Genomic DNA, 13,279 nt, shown 5'->3' with positions numbered 1-13,279 from the left:
CGTGTAATGTGACATGAACCCAAGGTCCCGGTTGAGGCCCTCCCTATGGGTACCGTACTTAGCTATCAGCCTCTGCTCAGCCACTTTCCTCTGCTGCCTATCCCGAAGTCCACCTTGGAGGATGGTCACCCGAAGGTCCGAGGCTGAGGAACGTGTACTTGCAGGGTTATATTGCACTTTGCTCAAAAACTGCATACATTCATGTAGAACTCTGAGCTCAAAAACTGCATGAATTTATGTAAAACTCTGTTATCTCACTTTTTAGATTAGAATCAATCTAAACATCAGGTCATAGACAGAGAACACAGGGGGCTAACACCTTCAACATATTGTCTAGCTATCACCATTGTTAACAGCTAACCCGAGAATGCAACTTTAAAAAAAAAGGTTTTGTGATTTACACATGAAAGAAGTGAAACTATCACTGTATTCTAACAGATGAAAGGCTTAACAGACAATCAATTTTTCAATGTATAATTTCAGTTACATCACACTGCAAATTTTTGCTATAAATTCTGTGTTACGATTGAGCCCTCCACTATCACCTGATGAAGGAGCGTCGCTCCGAAAGCTAGTGTGCTTCCAATTAAACCTGTTGGACTATAACCTGGTGTTGTGTGATTTTTAACTTTGTAGATGTTTACTGACTGAGATGTGAGAATTGGGGTAGAATTTCAGTGGTGGGTTCTTCCGATTTTTTTTATATATTGCAACTCTGGAAGATCAATGGGATTCCTGGTACAATGGGTACTTATGGATGCCATTCCAACATTTTCACTGATTTCACACCAAAATAACAGCAGAAGATTGGGAGAATTCCATCTTAATATTTTCACTATAATCATGTCACCATTTTATACCAGGGTCTCTAATAAGAATTTTACCTCTTACAGAATTCCAACGTTAATATGGCAAGATTTACACCACGGTATATAGTTTGAATTTTAAAGGGCTAATTAAAGCAAACGAAACCTCTTTCCATTCAAAGAACCTCAATACTTTTAACAAAAGCAAAAACACTGAAGAGTTGACATTTGAGATATTTTTAAATGCAATAGGGTGATTAAACAATAAATATGAGACATGATATTCTTAAGCAACCTTTCATTTTCTGACTGCTTTTACATGTTGTAGCCAGACCTGTATACTCACATGTGATTCAATAAACTTAGTGTGACTCCGAAAAGCATGTGAAAGATGCCCAGAATGATTGACATTTTCATCTTGTAGGAATTCATAAATGTTAGCTTATTTACAGCAATGTTCCAAATCTGAGAACAAATAAAAATGAAGCTTAACATTGAAATTGACAACATCATTAGACTCTAGGCAATGAAGAATAATTGAAAGGGTAACTGAAATAGTCATAAAAGAGAGTTGCAGATGTGTGAAGCCAGGTCCAGATTGCAGGACAAAACAAGTGAAGTAACTAAAGTGGTACTGTTTTGGTGACATCAAAATTAGGTTTTAAAAGACTCTGAAGAAGGGAGATTAGGTAATGAAAGCGAAAATGTTGGGAATAGGAAGCAGGCCAGGTATCTGGGGAGAGAGGAAAGTGGAGTTAGTAGAAGGTGACCATGCATTCCCACTTTTCAGCGACACTGCCTCCATGAGATATTGTACTCCTGAGCAAACAATGTCCCCAATGCACACATCTCAGGAAAAATTACAGAGGACAATTTAGTGATCAAAGTTGGAATGTTAGAATAGAATGCTCTGGGAACGATTTTATAAAAAGGGATAAATGTTGGAAATTTCAGAATTTTAAAGCCACCTACTGGATCGATGCCAAATGGATAGGGTTTTCCTGAAAATACTCCTTGCACTGCAGGATTCAATTGGAGTACGGATGAGTTCTGTAAAGTTTCATTGCTGAAAAAACAAGTAGTAATGAATATCTTCAAAATCAGTATCTATAGTGATAATGTTGCAAGGTGCATTAATAAAAGCTATGGATGTATCGTAGGTATGCTACTGGACTATTAATTCAGAGACTTGGATGACTGATTCAGAGACAATATACAAATTCCACTAAGGCAGCCAGGGGTTATGAAATTCAATTAATCTGAAATAAACAGTTAATATTATTCATGATGATCATGAAATTGAGATCTTCATAAATACCCATTTGCTTCACTGCTTAAGGGCAGAAAATCTGCTGTTCTAACCTCGTCTGGCCGACAAGTGACTCCAGCTCCATAGCTGTCTGTTTGACTCTGAACTAGCATTTGAAATGGCCTAATTAGTTACTCAGTTATAACAATATGGAAATGTCACTGGAGTACCATCATCATACAGACTGCAATATCTTGAAGAATGGCTTACCACTGCCTGCTCTAAGGAAATTAGAGATGTACAATAAATTCTGGTACTTGTTAACAACACCCACAGTTCATGAATAAATGATAACATTTATTTTCACTGTTATATTCTCACATTTGCATTTTACAAAGTTTTATACAAGTGGTCTTCAGAATAGTAATTATAACTGAAAGATTGTAAAGACAGAAGGGATGTATTCGATTCATATATCTGCTTGAAAATGTGTTTTTAGAGAGACAAATTCAACAACTTGCTTGTCTTTACCTGTTGGCTGAACTGAGTTTTTATCTTTATTATGTTTCAAAAGTGTTAAATTCAACTGGTTATCGTAGTGCTAAAACAAATAGAAGTAAAATCAGACTTCATGGTAACCTGAAGTGGCATTTAGCTACGTCAAGAGGGAGTCACTTCCCACAAATACTGCTTACGTACATTTCTGTAGCTTTGAAATAGTTGAAGGATCTCAGGAAGTTAAAATGATCAGAATTTAACAGGGTGAATATGCTATCGATAAAGCTGACAGATGGTCTTATAATCAGCTTAAAAGCCAGTTATTTTCTGCAGTAGTCAAACAATACAAAATGTGTTGCTGCTCTGAAATTGACCCAACAAAGAATGCTTCTAAATGGACAACTTTTCACACTGAGCCTCTGACCTCAGGAAATTAAAGGCAGGTCATGGAGAAAATACTCTCTGCTCTTGTCTCTCTCCTTTTCTTCCAGAAACAAAATAAACTATGAGGTTAGCAGAAAGTTGTTTGTATTTTATAAGTGTGAATCAGCTGGCTTTGAAATACGTTTGATTGAAAATCACTTATCCCTAAGGTGCTTTGTTAGGAGCTTTGAAAATTGATGATTTCATTCTGAAAAATGCATTTTGTTTGTTTGATACCTTAACAAAATAAATAGCTAGCACTGCTGATGCTGCATCAAAGCTCGAGGAAGCAAGTTGAATACTTGAAATTTGATTTCCCGATCTGATATCTCTCCTACATTCCAGGGAAGACTCTATATGGACATTCTGAATTATAGTCTCTGGGAAAGAACTCAGTGTTTCCTTTAATGAAAGGCAATTTGCCATTTGTGCTCACCAAAACTACCCAGATGTCACACTGGAGAGGACTGTCACCTACCAGCCTCATTTCAATCAACACTGATCTAATTTAAATCCCAGGGTGCATCTGACTATCACTGGAGTGACATTGTTAGAGCACTTTGCCAAAGTTGCAGAGGTACCAATCTGCTGTAGACTACTGCTCTGCCTCATAGTCCTGCAGTCACCTTGCAAGTGCTGTGGATATGCAGCAAAATTGTCACCACAAGGACGCTAATGTCCACTCCTGGTTCTGTCCTGTAATGGAAATGTGTTGCTGGAAAAGCGCAGCAGGTCAGGCAGCATCTAGGGAACAGGAGAATCGACGTTTCGGGCATTAGCCCTTCTTCAGGCTAATGCCCGAAACCTCGATTCTCCTGTTCCCTAGATGCTGCCTGACCTGCTGCGCTTTTCCAGCAACACATTTCCATCTCTGATCTCCAGCATCTGCAGACCTCACTTTCTCCTCTGTCCTGTAATGTCCTACCTGACATTCTCTGTAAGATTGAAGAAGACATGACAAAACTGACTTTGTCACTATGAAGATTGAAAATGAACCACCAAGAAAGTCCTTAAAATAGTATCAGTCATCCTGGGAAACATATATATTAAGCTTAAATCAACCCACAATCAAAATGGAAGAACCAAACCTCATTGTTGACACAAAATCAGAGGCCCCTAGCTTTGACCTGTCTTGATGACTGTAAATAGTGTTCAACCTAATCTGCATTGGGCATGATTGACGTTGCCACCAAGTCCATAGTTGAAGATGAGGGATGGTCTATAGTGCAATTGTAGCCAAAATGCAATACATCATTGCAAACTGTCCACACCAATTTTATTGTGGGAGGAATCTGATTTATCAACGTGGCAGTTCAGGAGGCAACCTAATGGGTAGACAAACTAGATATCTATTAGCATTTTCCCATTGTATGACATGGTAGTAACAAAAACCAGTTTGTTGCCTTGAAATTGTATCTTAGGGTGGGGGTAGGATGATCAAAGATGATTGAATGATTTAGTAGGTGAGATAGAGAGAAACTATTTTCTCTGGTGGCAGAATCTCAAAGAAAGGATCTTAATTTTAAAATGAGAGCCAGGCCAATCGAGGAAGCATTTCTTTATAGAAAAACTGTGGAAATCTAGGAAGGTTTCCCCCATGAAATGTTGAGCTTAGGTCAATTGAAACTTTCAAAACTGACATTGATAATCTTTTATTGGGATAGAGTTTCAAATCGAGGTAGGTGGGTGGAGTTAAGAAACAACTAATTCTTACAGATTTTTAAAAATACATTTTCAGGATGTGGACATCTTCGGCTAGGCGGTATTCATTGCACAGCCCTAATTACTTTGAGAAAGTGATGGTGATCTGCCTTCTTGAGCCACTCCAGTCCATGCAGGAGGGAAGGGGTTCCAGGACTTTGATCCAGGGATGGTGACACGATCCTAAGTCAGGATGGTGAGTGGCTTGGACAAAGTTTGTAGATGCTGGTGTTTCTGTGTATTGTCATACTTGCCCTTCTAGGTAGTTGAGCTCAAGGTGATGACTAAGGAATCTTTCTGAGTTATTGCAGTACACTTTGCAGATGGTACACACTGCTGCCTCTGCTGGTGGAGGAACTGAATGTCAATGTTTTGAGCGAAAAGTAGACTATTCCTTCACACTCCTGACCTATGCCCGGTTGTAAGTAATCAGTCTTGGAAGAGTCAGGATTTGTTACTTGCTGCAGAATTCCTAGCTTCTGATCTGCTCTTGTAGTCACAGTATTTATTTGGCTTGTTCAGCTCAGTTCCTGATCAATGGTAACCCACAGACATTGAGGGATTCAGCAATGGTGATTTCATTGACTGTCAAGGGGAGATGGTTAGCTTCTCTCTTATTGGAACTGGTCATTGCTTGGCACACCATAGACTATAAGACACAGGAGCAGAAATTAGGTCATTTGGCCTATCAAGTCTGCTCTGCCATTCAATTGTGGCTGATAAGTTTCTCAACTCCATTTTGCCGTTTTCTCTCTGTAACCCTTGATCCCCTTGACAATCAAGGAACCTATCTATCTTTGTCTTAAATACACTCAATGACCTAGCCTCCACATCCTTCTGTGGCAATGACTTCCATAGATTCACCACTCTTTGGCTGAAGAAGTTTCTCCTTTTCTCCATTCTAAAGAGTCTTCCCTTTACTCTAAGACTGTGCCCTCGGGTCCTAGTCTCTCTCCTGCCAATGGAAATATCTTCCCAATGTCCACTTTGTCTAGGCCATTCAGTATTCTGTACTTTAATTAAATCCCCTTCATCCTTCTAAACTCCAATGAGTATAAATGCAGAATTTTCAAATGTTCCTCATACGTTAAGTCTTTCATTCCTAGGATCATTCTCATGAATCTCCTCTGGAGTCACTTCAGGGCCATACGTTCTTCCAGAGATATGGGATCCAAAATTACTCAATACTTCAAATGTGGTCTGACCAAAGCTTTATAAAGGAGAAAGTGAGGACTGCAGATGCTGGAGATCAGAGCTGAAAATGTGTTGCTGGAAAAGCGCAGCAGGTCAGGCAGCATCCAAGGAACAGGAGAATCGACGTTTCGGGCATGAGCCCTTCTTCAGGATTCCTATTGACTCAACCTGCATGTTTACCTTCAGAGAAACCCGGACTAGAACTCTCAGGTCTCTTTGCACTTCAGACTTCTGAATTTTCTCCCCATTTAGAAAATAGTCCATGCCTCTATTCTTCTTACTAAAATGCACTCACACTTTCACACATTGTATCCCATCTGCCACTTCTTTGCCTACTCTCTTAATGTATCTAATCCTTCTGCAGCTTCCCTGCCTCCTCAATACTACTTGTCCCTGTACCTATCTTTGTAACATCTGCAAACTTAACCAGAATGCTATCAGTTCCTTCAAAGAGATCTTTAATGTACAAAATGAAAAGTTGTGGTTCCTTGGGGAATACTCTTAGTCACTGAGAAGGACTCTTTTATCCCCACTCTCTGCTTTCTGCCAGACAGCCAATCTTCTATCCTTGTTAGCACCTTGCCTCTAACTCTATGGGTTCTTACCTTACTCAGCAGCCTCCTGTGCGGCACCTTGTCAAAGGCCTTCTGGAAATCTAGGTAGATAACATCTTGGTCTAACAAAGAATTCTAACAGATTTGTCAGGCGTGACTTTCCCCTTGATGAAACCATGCTGCCTTTGACTTATTTTACCATGCACTCATCTTTCAGAATGAACTTCAAAAATCTTACCAATGACCAAGGTTAGGCTAATCGGCCTGTAATTTCCCATTTTTTGCCTTACTTCTTTCTTAATGAGAGGGGGGAGGGTTATATTAGTGAATTTCCAGGAGTAATTTGGGAGACACAACAGAGGCTTATCTCTCGGAAAAAGGAGCATACTAAAAGGGAAGATGAGGCAACCAAGGCTGACAAGAGAAGTCTGGGCAGCATAAAAGCAAAAGAGAAAATAGATAATGCAGTGAAGGGCAGTGGGAAGCCAAAGGATTACAAAGCTTACAAAGACCAACAAAGGACAACGAAAAAAGAAATAACGAGGGAGAAGATTAAATGTGAGGGTAAGCTAGCCAGTAATATAAAAGAAGAGTGCAAGAGTTTCTTTAGATATATAAAGGGCAAAAGAGAGGCAGAAGTGGACATAGGGCTGATGGAAAATTCAAGAGAATTGGAGGGCAGAGGTGAGTATAGTGGCCATGACAAAGGAGAAAGTGCTAGAAAAACTGAAAAAGTCTGAAAGGTGGATAAAACACTGGACCAGATGGATTGCAGCCCAGAGTTCTGAAGGAGACAGCTGACGAAGTATTGGAGTTGTTAGTGGTAATCATGCAGGAATTGCTTGGGTCAGGATGGGTCACTCCAATTCTCTTGAATTTTTGGCATGTTACTGGTGTCTTCTATATTGACGATTGATGCAAAATTCTCATTCAGTTCCTCAGCCATTTCTTTCTTCCCCCATTACTACTCCTCCATTTTCCATCAGCCCAATGTCCACTTCTGCCTCTCTTTTGCCCTTTATATATCTAAAGAAACTCTTGCACTCTTCTTTTGTATTACTGGCTAGCTTACCCTCACATTTAATCTTCTCCCTCGTTATTTCTTTTTTCGTTGTCCTTTGTTGGTCTTTGTAAGCTTTGTAATCCTTTGGCTTCCCACTGCCCTTCACTGCATTATCTACTTTCTCTTTTGCTTTTATGCTGCCCAGACTTCCCTTTTAGTATGCTCCTTTTCCCGAGAGATAAGTCTCTGCTGTGTCTCCCAAATTACTCCTGGAAATTCTTGCCATTGCTGTCCCACTGTCTTTCCTGCCATGCTCCTCTCCTAGCCAATTCTGGTCAGCTCCTCCCTCATGCCTTTATTCAACTCTAATACCATTACATCTGATTATATCTTCTCCCACTCAAATTGCAGAGTAAAGTCAATCATTTTATGGTCACTATCTCCTAAGAGTTCCCTCATCTTAAGCTCCCTTATCAAGTTTGCTTCATTACACTCGTTTGGTATAAATGGTTCATGCCACTTATCAGTCCAAGCCTGGAAATTCGACGTTTTGGGCATGAGCCCTTCTTCAGGAATTCCTGAAAAAGGGCTCATGCCTGAAACGTCAATTCTCCTGCTCCTTGGAGGCTGCCTGACATGCTGCACTTTTCCAGCAACACATTTTCAGCTCTGATCTCCAGCATCTGCAGTCCTCACTTTCTCCTACAAGCCTGGAAATTGTCCAACTCTTACTGCATTAAGACATGGATTGCTTCAGTATCTGAGGAGTTGTGAATAGTGCTGATCATTGCATAATCATCAGTGACCATTCCCACTTTTGAAAGGAAGGGCATTAATAAAGGAACTGAAGATGGTTGGACTTAAGACACTACTCTGAGGAACTTTTACAGTAATGCGTGGGAGCTGAGATGGCTGACTTTGAATAACCATAACTGTCTTTCTTTGTCACCCTTTGACTCCAACTAGTGAAGATTTCTTCTTCTGATTCTCATTGACCCCAATTTTACTAGGGCTCCTTAATGCCTCACTGAATCAAATATTTACTTGTCTTGGGGAGTCACCCTCACTTCCTTTCTCAAGTTCCACTCTTTTTTTGTCCATATTTGCATCAAGGAATTCATGAGGTCAGTATCTGGGTAGGTCTGGTGGAACCCACACTGAATATCAGTGAGCAGGTTATTACTGAGTAAGTGCCACTTGATAGCACTGTCACTGTCACCGACATCTGCTATCACTTTGGTGATCGAGCGTTGTAATTGGGGTTGGATTGTTCCACTGTTACATGGACAGGACATATCTGGGCATTTCTACGCATTGCACATATACTCGATGATTCTGCACTGTTGTCAGAGTGTTGTCACAGTCCAATGCTTTGTTGTATTCAGTGTCTTCAACCATTTTTTAATATCATGTGGCGTGAATTGAATTGGCTAAAGCTGGTATCTGGCATCTCCTCAATTAAATTGTTTAACTGTCTGTTGACCTGATATGTGAGGACTGCGGAGCTTAAACAATCTCTTATTCATGTCCATTGCATGCTGCTTCCATTGTTTGACATGCAAGTAATCCTGTGTTGTAGCTTCAGCAGGTTAGTTTCTCATTTCTGTTAATGCCTGGTACTGCTCCTGGCATGCTTTCCTGCAGTAATCATTAAAAAAGCTTGATTCCCTGGGTTCTGTCGTAAGAGTAAACTGGAGGATAGTCTGAGCCATAAAGTTACAGGTTGTGGTTGAATATAATTCTGTTTCTGCAGATGGCCTACATAACTTTATGGATGCCCAGGCTTGAGTTTCTAGATCTGTTTGATATTAATTCCCACTTGCCATAGTGGCAGTGCCAAACAAGTCAACAGAGGGTATTCTAAATGTGAAGACAGGATCTTGTCTCCCAAGGACAATGCAGTGGTCACACCTTCCAATACTATCAAGGACAGCTGTATCAGTGATAAATAGGTTGGTGATGACAAACTTAAGTACGTCTTGCTGGTTCCCTCAGTATCGACAGTAGACCCAGTATAGCAGCTATGTCCTTTAGGACTTGACCAGCTCAGTCAGTTATAGTGTAAATGAGCCACTGTTCATGATTGACACTGAAACCCTCCAACCCAGGGTACATCCTGTGCCCTTCCTATCCTCTGTGCATCCTCCATGTTCAACATGGACAAGAACTAATTCATCAGTCAAAGGATAAGGGTGTAGGTGGTAATCAGCAGGATATTTTCTTGTCCATTCAATTTACTGGGGAAATTCTTCTATGGATTGATTTACCCGAGAGTAGGTTTGGCTACTTTAAGAGTGAGTTGTCCTCATGTATTTTTAGCATTGTTGTGCAACATTTCAGTGGATGACCCGCAGATCAAGAGATCCATTTTGGTTATCTCATTGTTTAACAGAACATTTTGTTGTAGAGTGTGCGGGGGATATATGTGTCCTTGTGGGACTAATCTTGTGAGGCTGAACAAACTGACAACCAGACGTTGAGCCTGGTAATAGGAAAATCTGATTGACATAGTTGAAGAAAAATCATTATTGATCTAAGTCAGTTTCACATTACTATATAAGAGTCCTTATGTTGCTCAAGGACACACTCATATACCAAACATACCTCCAAGGTCCATTTGGCTGGAACATAGCTCTGACATTCCATGCTGATCCAAAGAAGTTGAAAGTTTTGGAGAAGCAGTCATTGTATATGAGACCAGTATAGATTGAAAAGAGTCCCATTAGCAGAATAATATAACGTCCATGACACAAAATGGTCAGAATCTAAACAAAATAAAGATTATTTAAATCTAATATAAGTGCTGCAAGTAGTGAAAGGATTCAGTGCATTATAAATGTTACTAGATTAATTGCATTTAATATCTTATAAAAAAAGGTCATTTTTACATGTTGCCAAAAAAATGTAAGTAGTATTCTTATTAATTACTTTAAATTTTCTGTTATATAGCATGCAATGGGAATGGAGTAGTGCCAGTAAATCAAAATGCTGGTTAACCCAGTGGTTAATAATACAGGTATTTGGGGAACTGATCGAAGCTGGTTCTTTTGCAATCAATTCACACTGACAACATTGGTATTATACACAGGAGCTTTGCCTGTTACATTCGTTTAAAACTGTCAATGTTTAAAACATGATTGTGGTCCCATGGACATAAATATTATAGGCAAACAGTGTAACACAGTCAGCCTGTCATCATGATAATGCAGAGCTTTAGTAAGGAGATAATTTTGTTTTGACCCAGTGTTTGACTTTCAATGTTAAGGTCCTTATGAGGACTTGAGCACCACTTGTACATTGTAAGCACTGCAGTGGTTTTTAATGCTAACATGGATGTGGGTGCAAGTGGCCATGCATGGCTTTCTCAAGAGAAACTGCATTTTGTAACCTGGCAACAGGTACTGGTTGATAGAGCATTCCAGTTTCTGCAGGGCCAGATAACAACATTTTATTGAAATATATTTTGGATTACTTTAATCAACAGTTAAAAGTGTTCATCAATTAAAATTTGAGAACTATGAAATTAAAATTAATTACAAATTGAAAATCTAAACTACTTAGGTTCTAGTTTCATTTTACAGTATGATAGGGTTAGTTATCCTGTTGTGGAGATTTCCATTTGTTTTATCATCGGTTGGGATGTTTATTTAGTGAAAGAAAACACTTACCTCATTATTCATCTCTATGTTTTTGTGGTGTCTTTCATACAAGATCATCCCTACAGCCATTATTGCCATAACTAGTCCATGCCCACAGTCACCAAACATGATAGCGAAAACAAAAGGGAATGTGATGATGCTGTAAGGGGCTTCATAGAGATAAAACAGCAACTTTAGTACATTAGCATTATTAATCAGCACTGTTTGAAGTGCAATTTCCGAGCACTGAGGACAAAATTTTATTTATACAGCATCTTTTCTTTCCTCGGGATAACCAAAATTTCCCTAAAGCCATGAAATACCTTTGAAACGTAGTCACTTATTTTGTAGACAAAGTGGCAAGAAATTTTCTCAAAGCAGTGAGATGAGTGGCTAGTTCATCTTTTTTCAGTCATATTGACTGAGGGTTAAATTTTAAACAAAATGTGTGCACCAAACAGATAAGGGAATCTTAATAACCTTGGTTTCCTCAGCTTCCTGTAAAGGTAAGTTCTTCTCCTAGTACTACTGCACAACGGTCAGCCATTAGCCGTTGTGAACTAACTTGAGCCATTACCCCTCCTAGTCTCCTGTCCTCTGGCTCAGAATGAACCCTAGAGCAATCAGCAAGTCGGTCTCTGGATTTATGAAAGATACTGGCAGGGATGCAGAGTCATGGTGTTTAGATGGACTTGAGATCAATCACAATCTTACTGAATGGTGGGCTATTCCCTAAGGCTGAATAGCCTAAGCCTCTTCCTTTATTCGCATCTTTTCATTCCATTTGAACCTGCTGACTCAGCAGCAGGAACTGCTGGATAAAGCTGATGTTCAAAATGCTGTGGTTCTGTTCGCCAAGCTGGAAGTTTTTGTTGCAAACGTTTCGTCCCCTGTCTAAGTGACATCCTCAGTGCTTGGGAGCCTCCTGTGAAGCACTTCTGTGGTGTTTCCTCCGGCATTTATAGTGGCCTGTCCCTGCCGCTTCCGGTTGTCAGTTTCAGCTGTCCGCTGTAATGGCCGGTACATCAACTAGCCACGAAATGACACAACCAGCTATCCCTAGTAGCCACACTCGCAGACGACAAGCAACATGTATTTGACTGGGACAACACTACCATTATAGGGCAAGCCAAACAAAGAACAGCCAGGGAATTCCTAGAAGCATGGCACTCATCCACAAACTCCATCAACAAACACATAGACCTGGACCCAATATACCGGCCACTACAGCGGACAGCTGAAACTGACAACCGGAAGCGGCAGGGACAGGCCACTATAAACACCGGAGGAAACACCACAGAAGCGCTTCACAGGAGGCTCCCAAGCACTGAGGATGTCACCTAGACAGGGGACGAAACGTTTGCAACAAAAACTTCCAGCTCGGCGAACAGAACCACAGCAACGAGCACCCGAGCTACAAATCTTCTCACAAACTTTGATGTTCAAAATATTTCAATTGCCTTAATGACTTGTTTTCTTTTTTTTCTGCCTTGCTGACATTAGGATGTTCCAACTCATAGGGATAAACTTTAACCTCAAAATGGATGGGTTCTGGCTGTGTGGAATGTAAGAATGCTAAAACCTCATAGACACACTCACTTCATCTTGAACCCATGCATCTGGTTTTAAGAGGTGAGATTGGGCAAGAAACCAACCAGTTCCCAGAAGCCTGTAACAGGCTTATTTTAATGAGATTGCCTATTTCAGATTCCTTCTTCATTTTAGTTTAAACCCTGGTTAGCTGGGTTCCTATGTCATGGGAAAATCAGAATCTAAGGGCTGGATTAGGGAATACTGGAAGGAGGAGATAAATTAATTTATAGAATTGTTAATGGGCCAGGAAGAACAGACGTGTTTTCTTTGAGGTGCTCAATCTAACTCAATGATTCTCCCTACAGCCTGACTCTGTCACACAATGGGAGAACGCCCTCCCATTTATCTCTCCATCGCTGAAGCTCCCAGCCTCATTCCCGATGAAGGGCTTTTGCCCAAAACGTCGATTTTCCCACTCCTTGGAAGCTGCCTGACCTGCTGCACTTTTCTGGCGCCACACTCTCGACTCTGTCACACAATGATCTATTACCCTCATGACATATGACTGTCTCTTGTTATCCTTCATCCCTCCTAAGACACGATATCCACTGAAGCCATGATATCCCAGTTGGGACGGCAGATTGGGGATTAGTGGGTGGTTGTGACAATTTTGTTGTGTT

General features: G+C 40.3%; 1 protein-coding gene across 2 annotated transcripts in view; it reads right to left on the bottom strand.

The window, feature by feature from the left end:
• The window catches only part of LOC122549954 (V-type proton ATPase 116 kDa subunit a 1-like), a 140,626-nt gene that overhangs the window by 48,145 nt on the left and 79,202 nt on the right, over positions 1-13,279 (bottom strand). For both annotated transcript variants that reach the window (XM_043690237.2, XM_043690238.2), the window contains exons 12-15: positions 11,097-11,236; positions 10,033-10,193; positions 1,779-1,872; positions 1,153-1,271 (exon numbers count right to left, since the gene is read on the bottom strand). In XM_043690237.2, coding sequence (XP_043546172.2) covers positions 1,153-1,271; positions 1,779-1,872; positions 10,033-10,193; positions 11,097-11,236 — 514 coding nt within the window. The remainder of the gene's footprint in view (positions 1-1,152; positions 1,272-1,778; positions 1,873-10,032; positions 10,194-11,096; positions 11,237-13,279) is intronic.

The sequence above is a fragment of the Chiloscyllium plagiosum genome, unplaced genomic scaffold (genome assembly GCF_037043375.1).
Source record: "Chiloscyllium plagiosum isolate Xiang-an unplaced genomic scaffold, Cpla_swu_hap1 HiC_scaffold_5, whole genome shotgun sequence".
NCBI classification, from domain to species: Eukaryota; Metazoa; Chordata; class Chondrichthyes; order Orectolobiformes; family Hemiscylliidae; genus Chiloscyllium; species Chiloscyllium plagiosum.
Note: the sequence above shows the minus strand (reverse complement) of the source record. Positions and strands in the feature narration are given on the sequence as shown.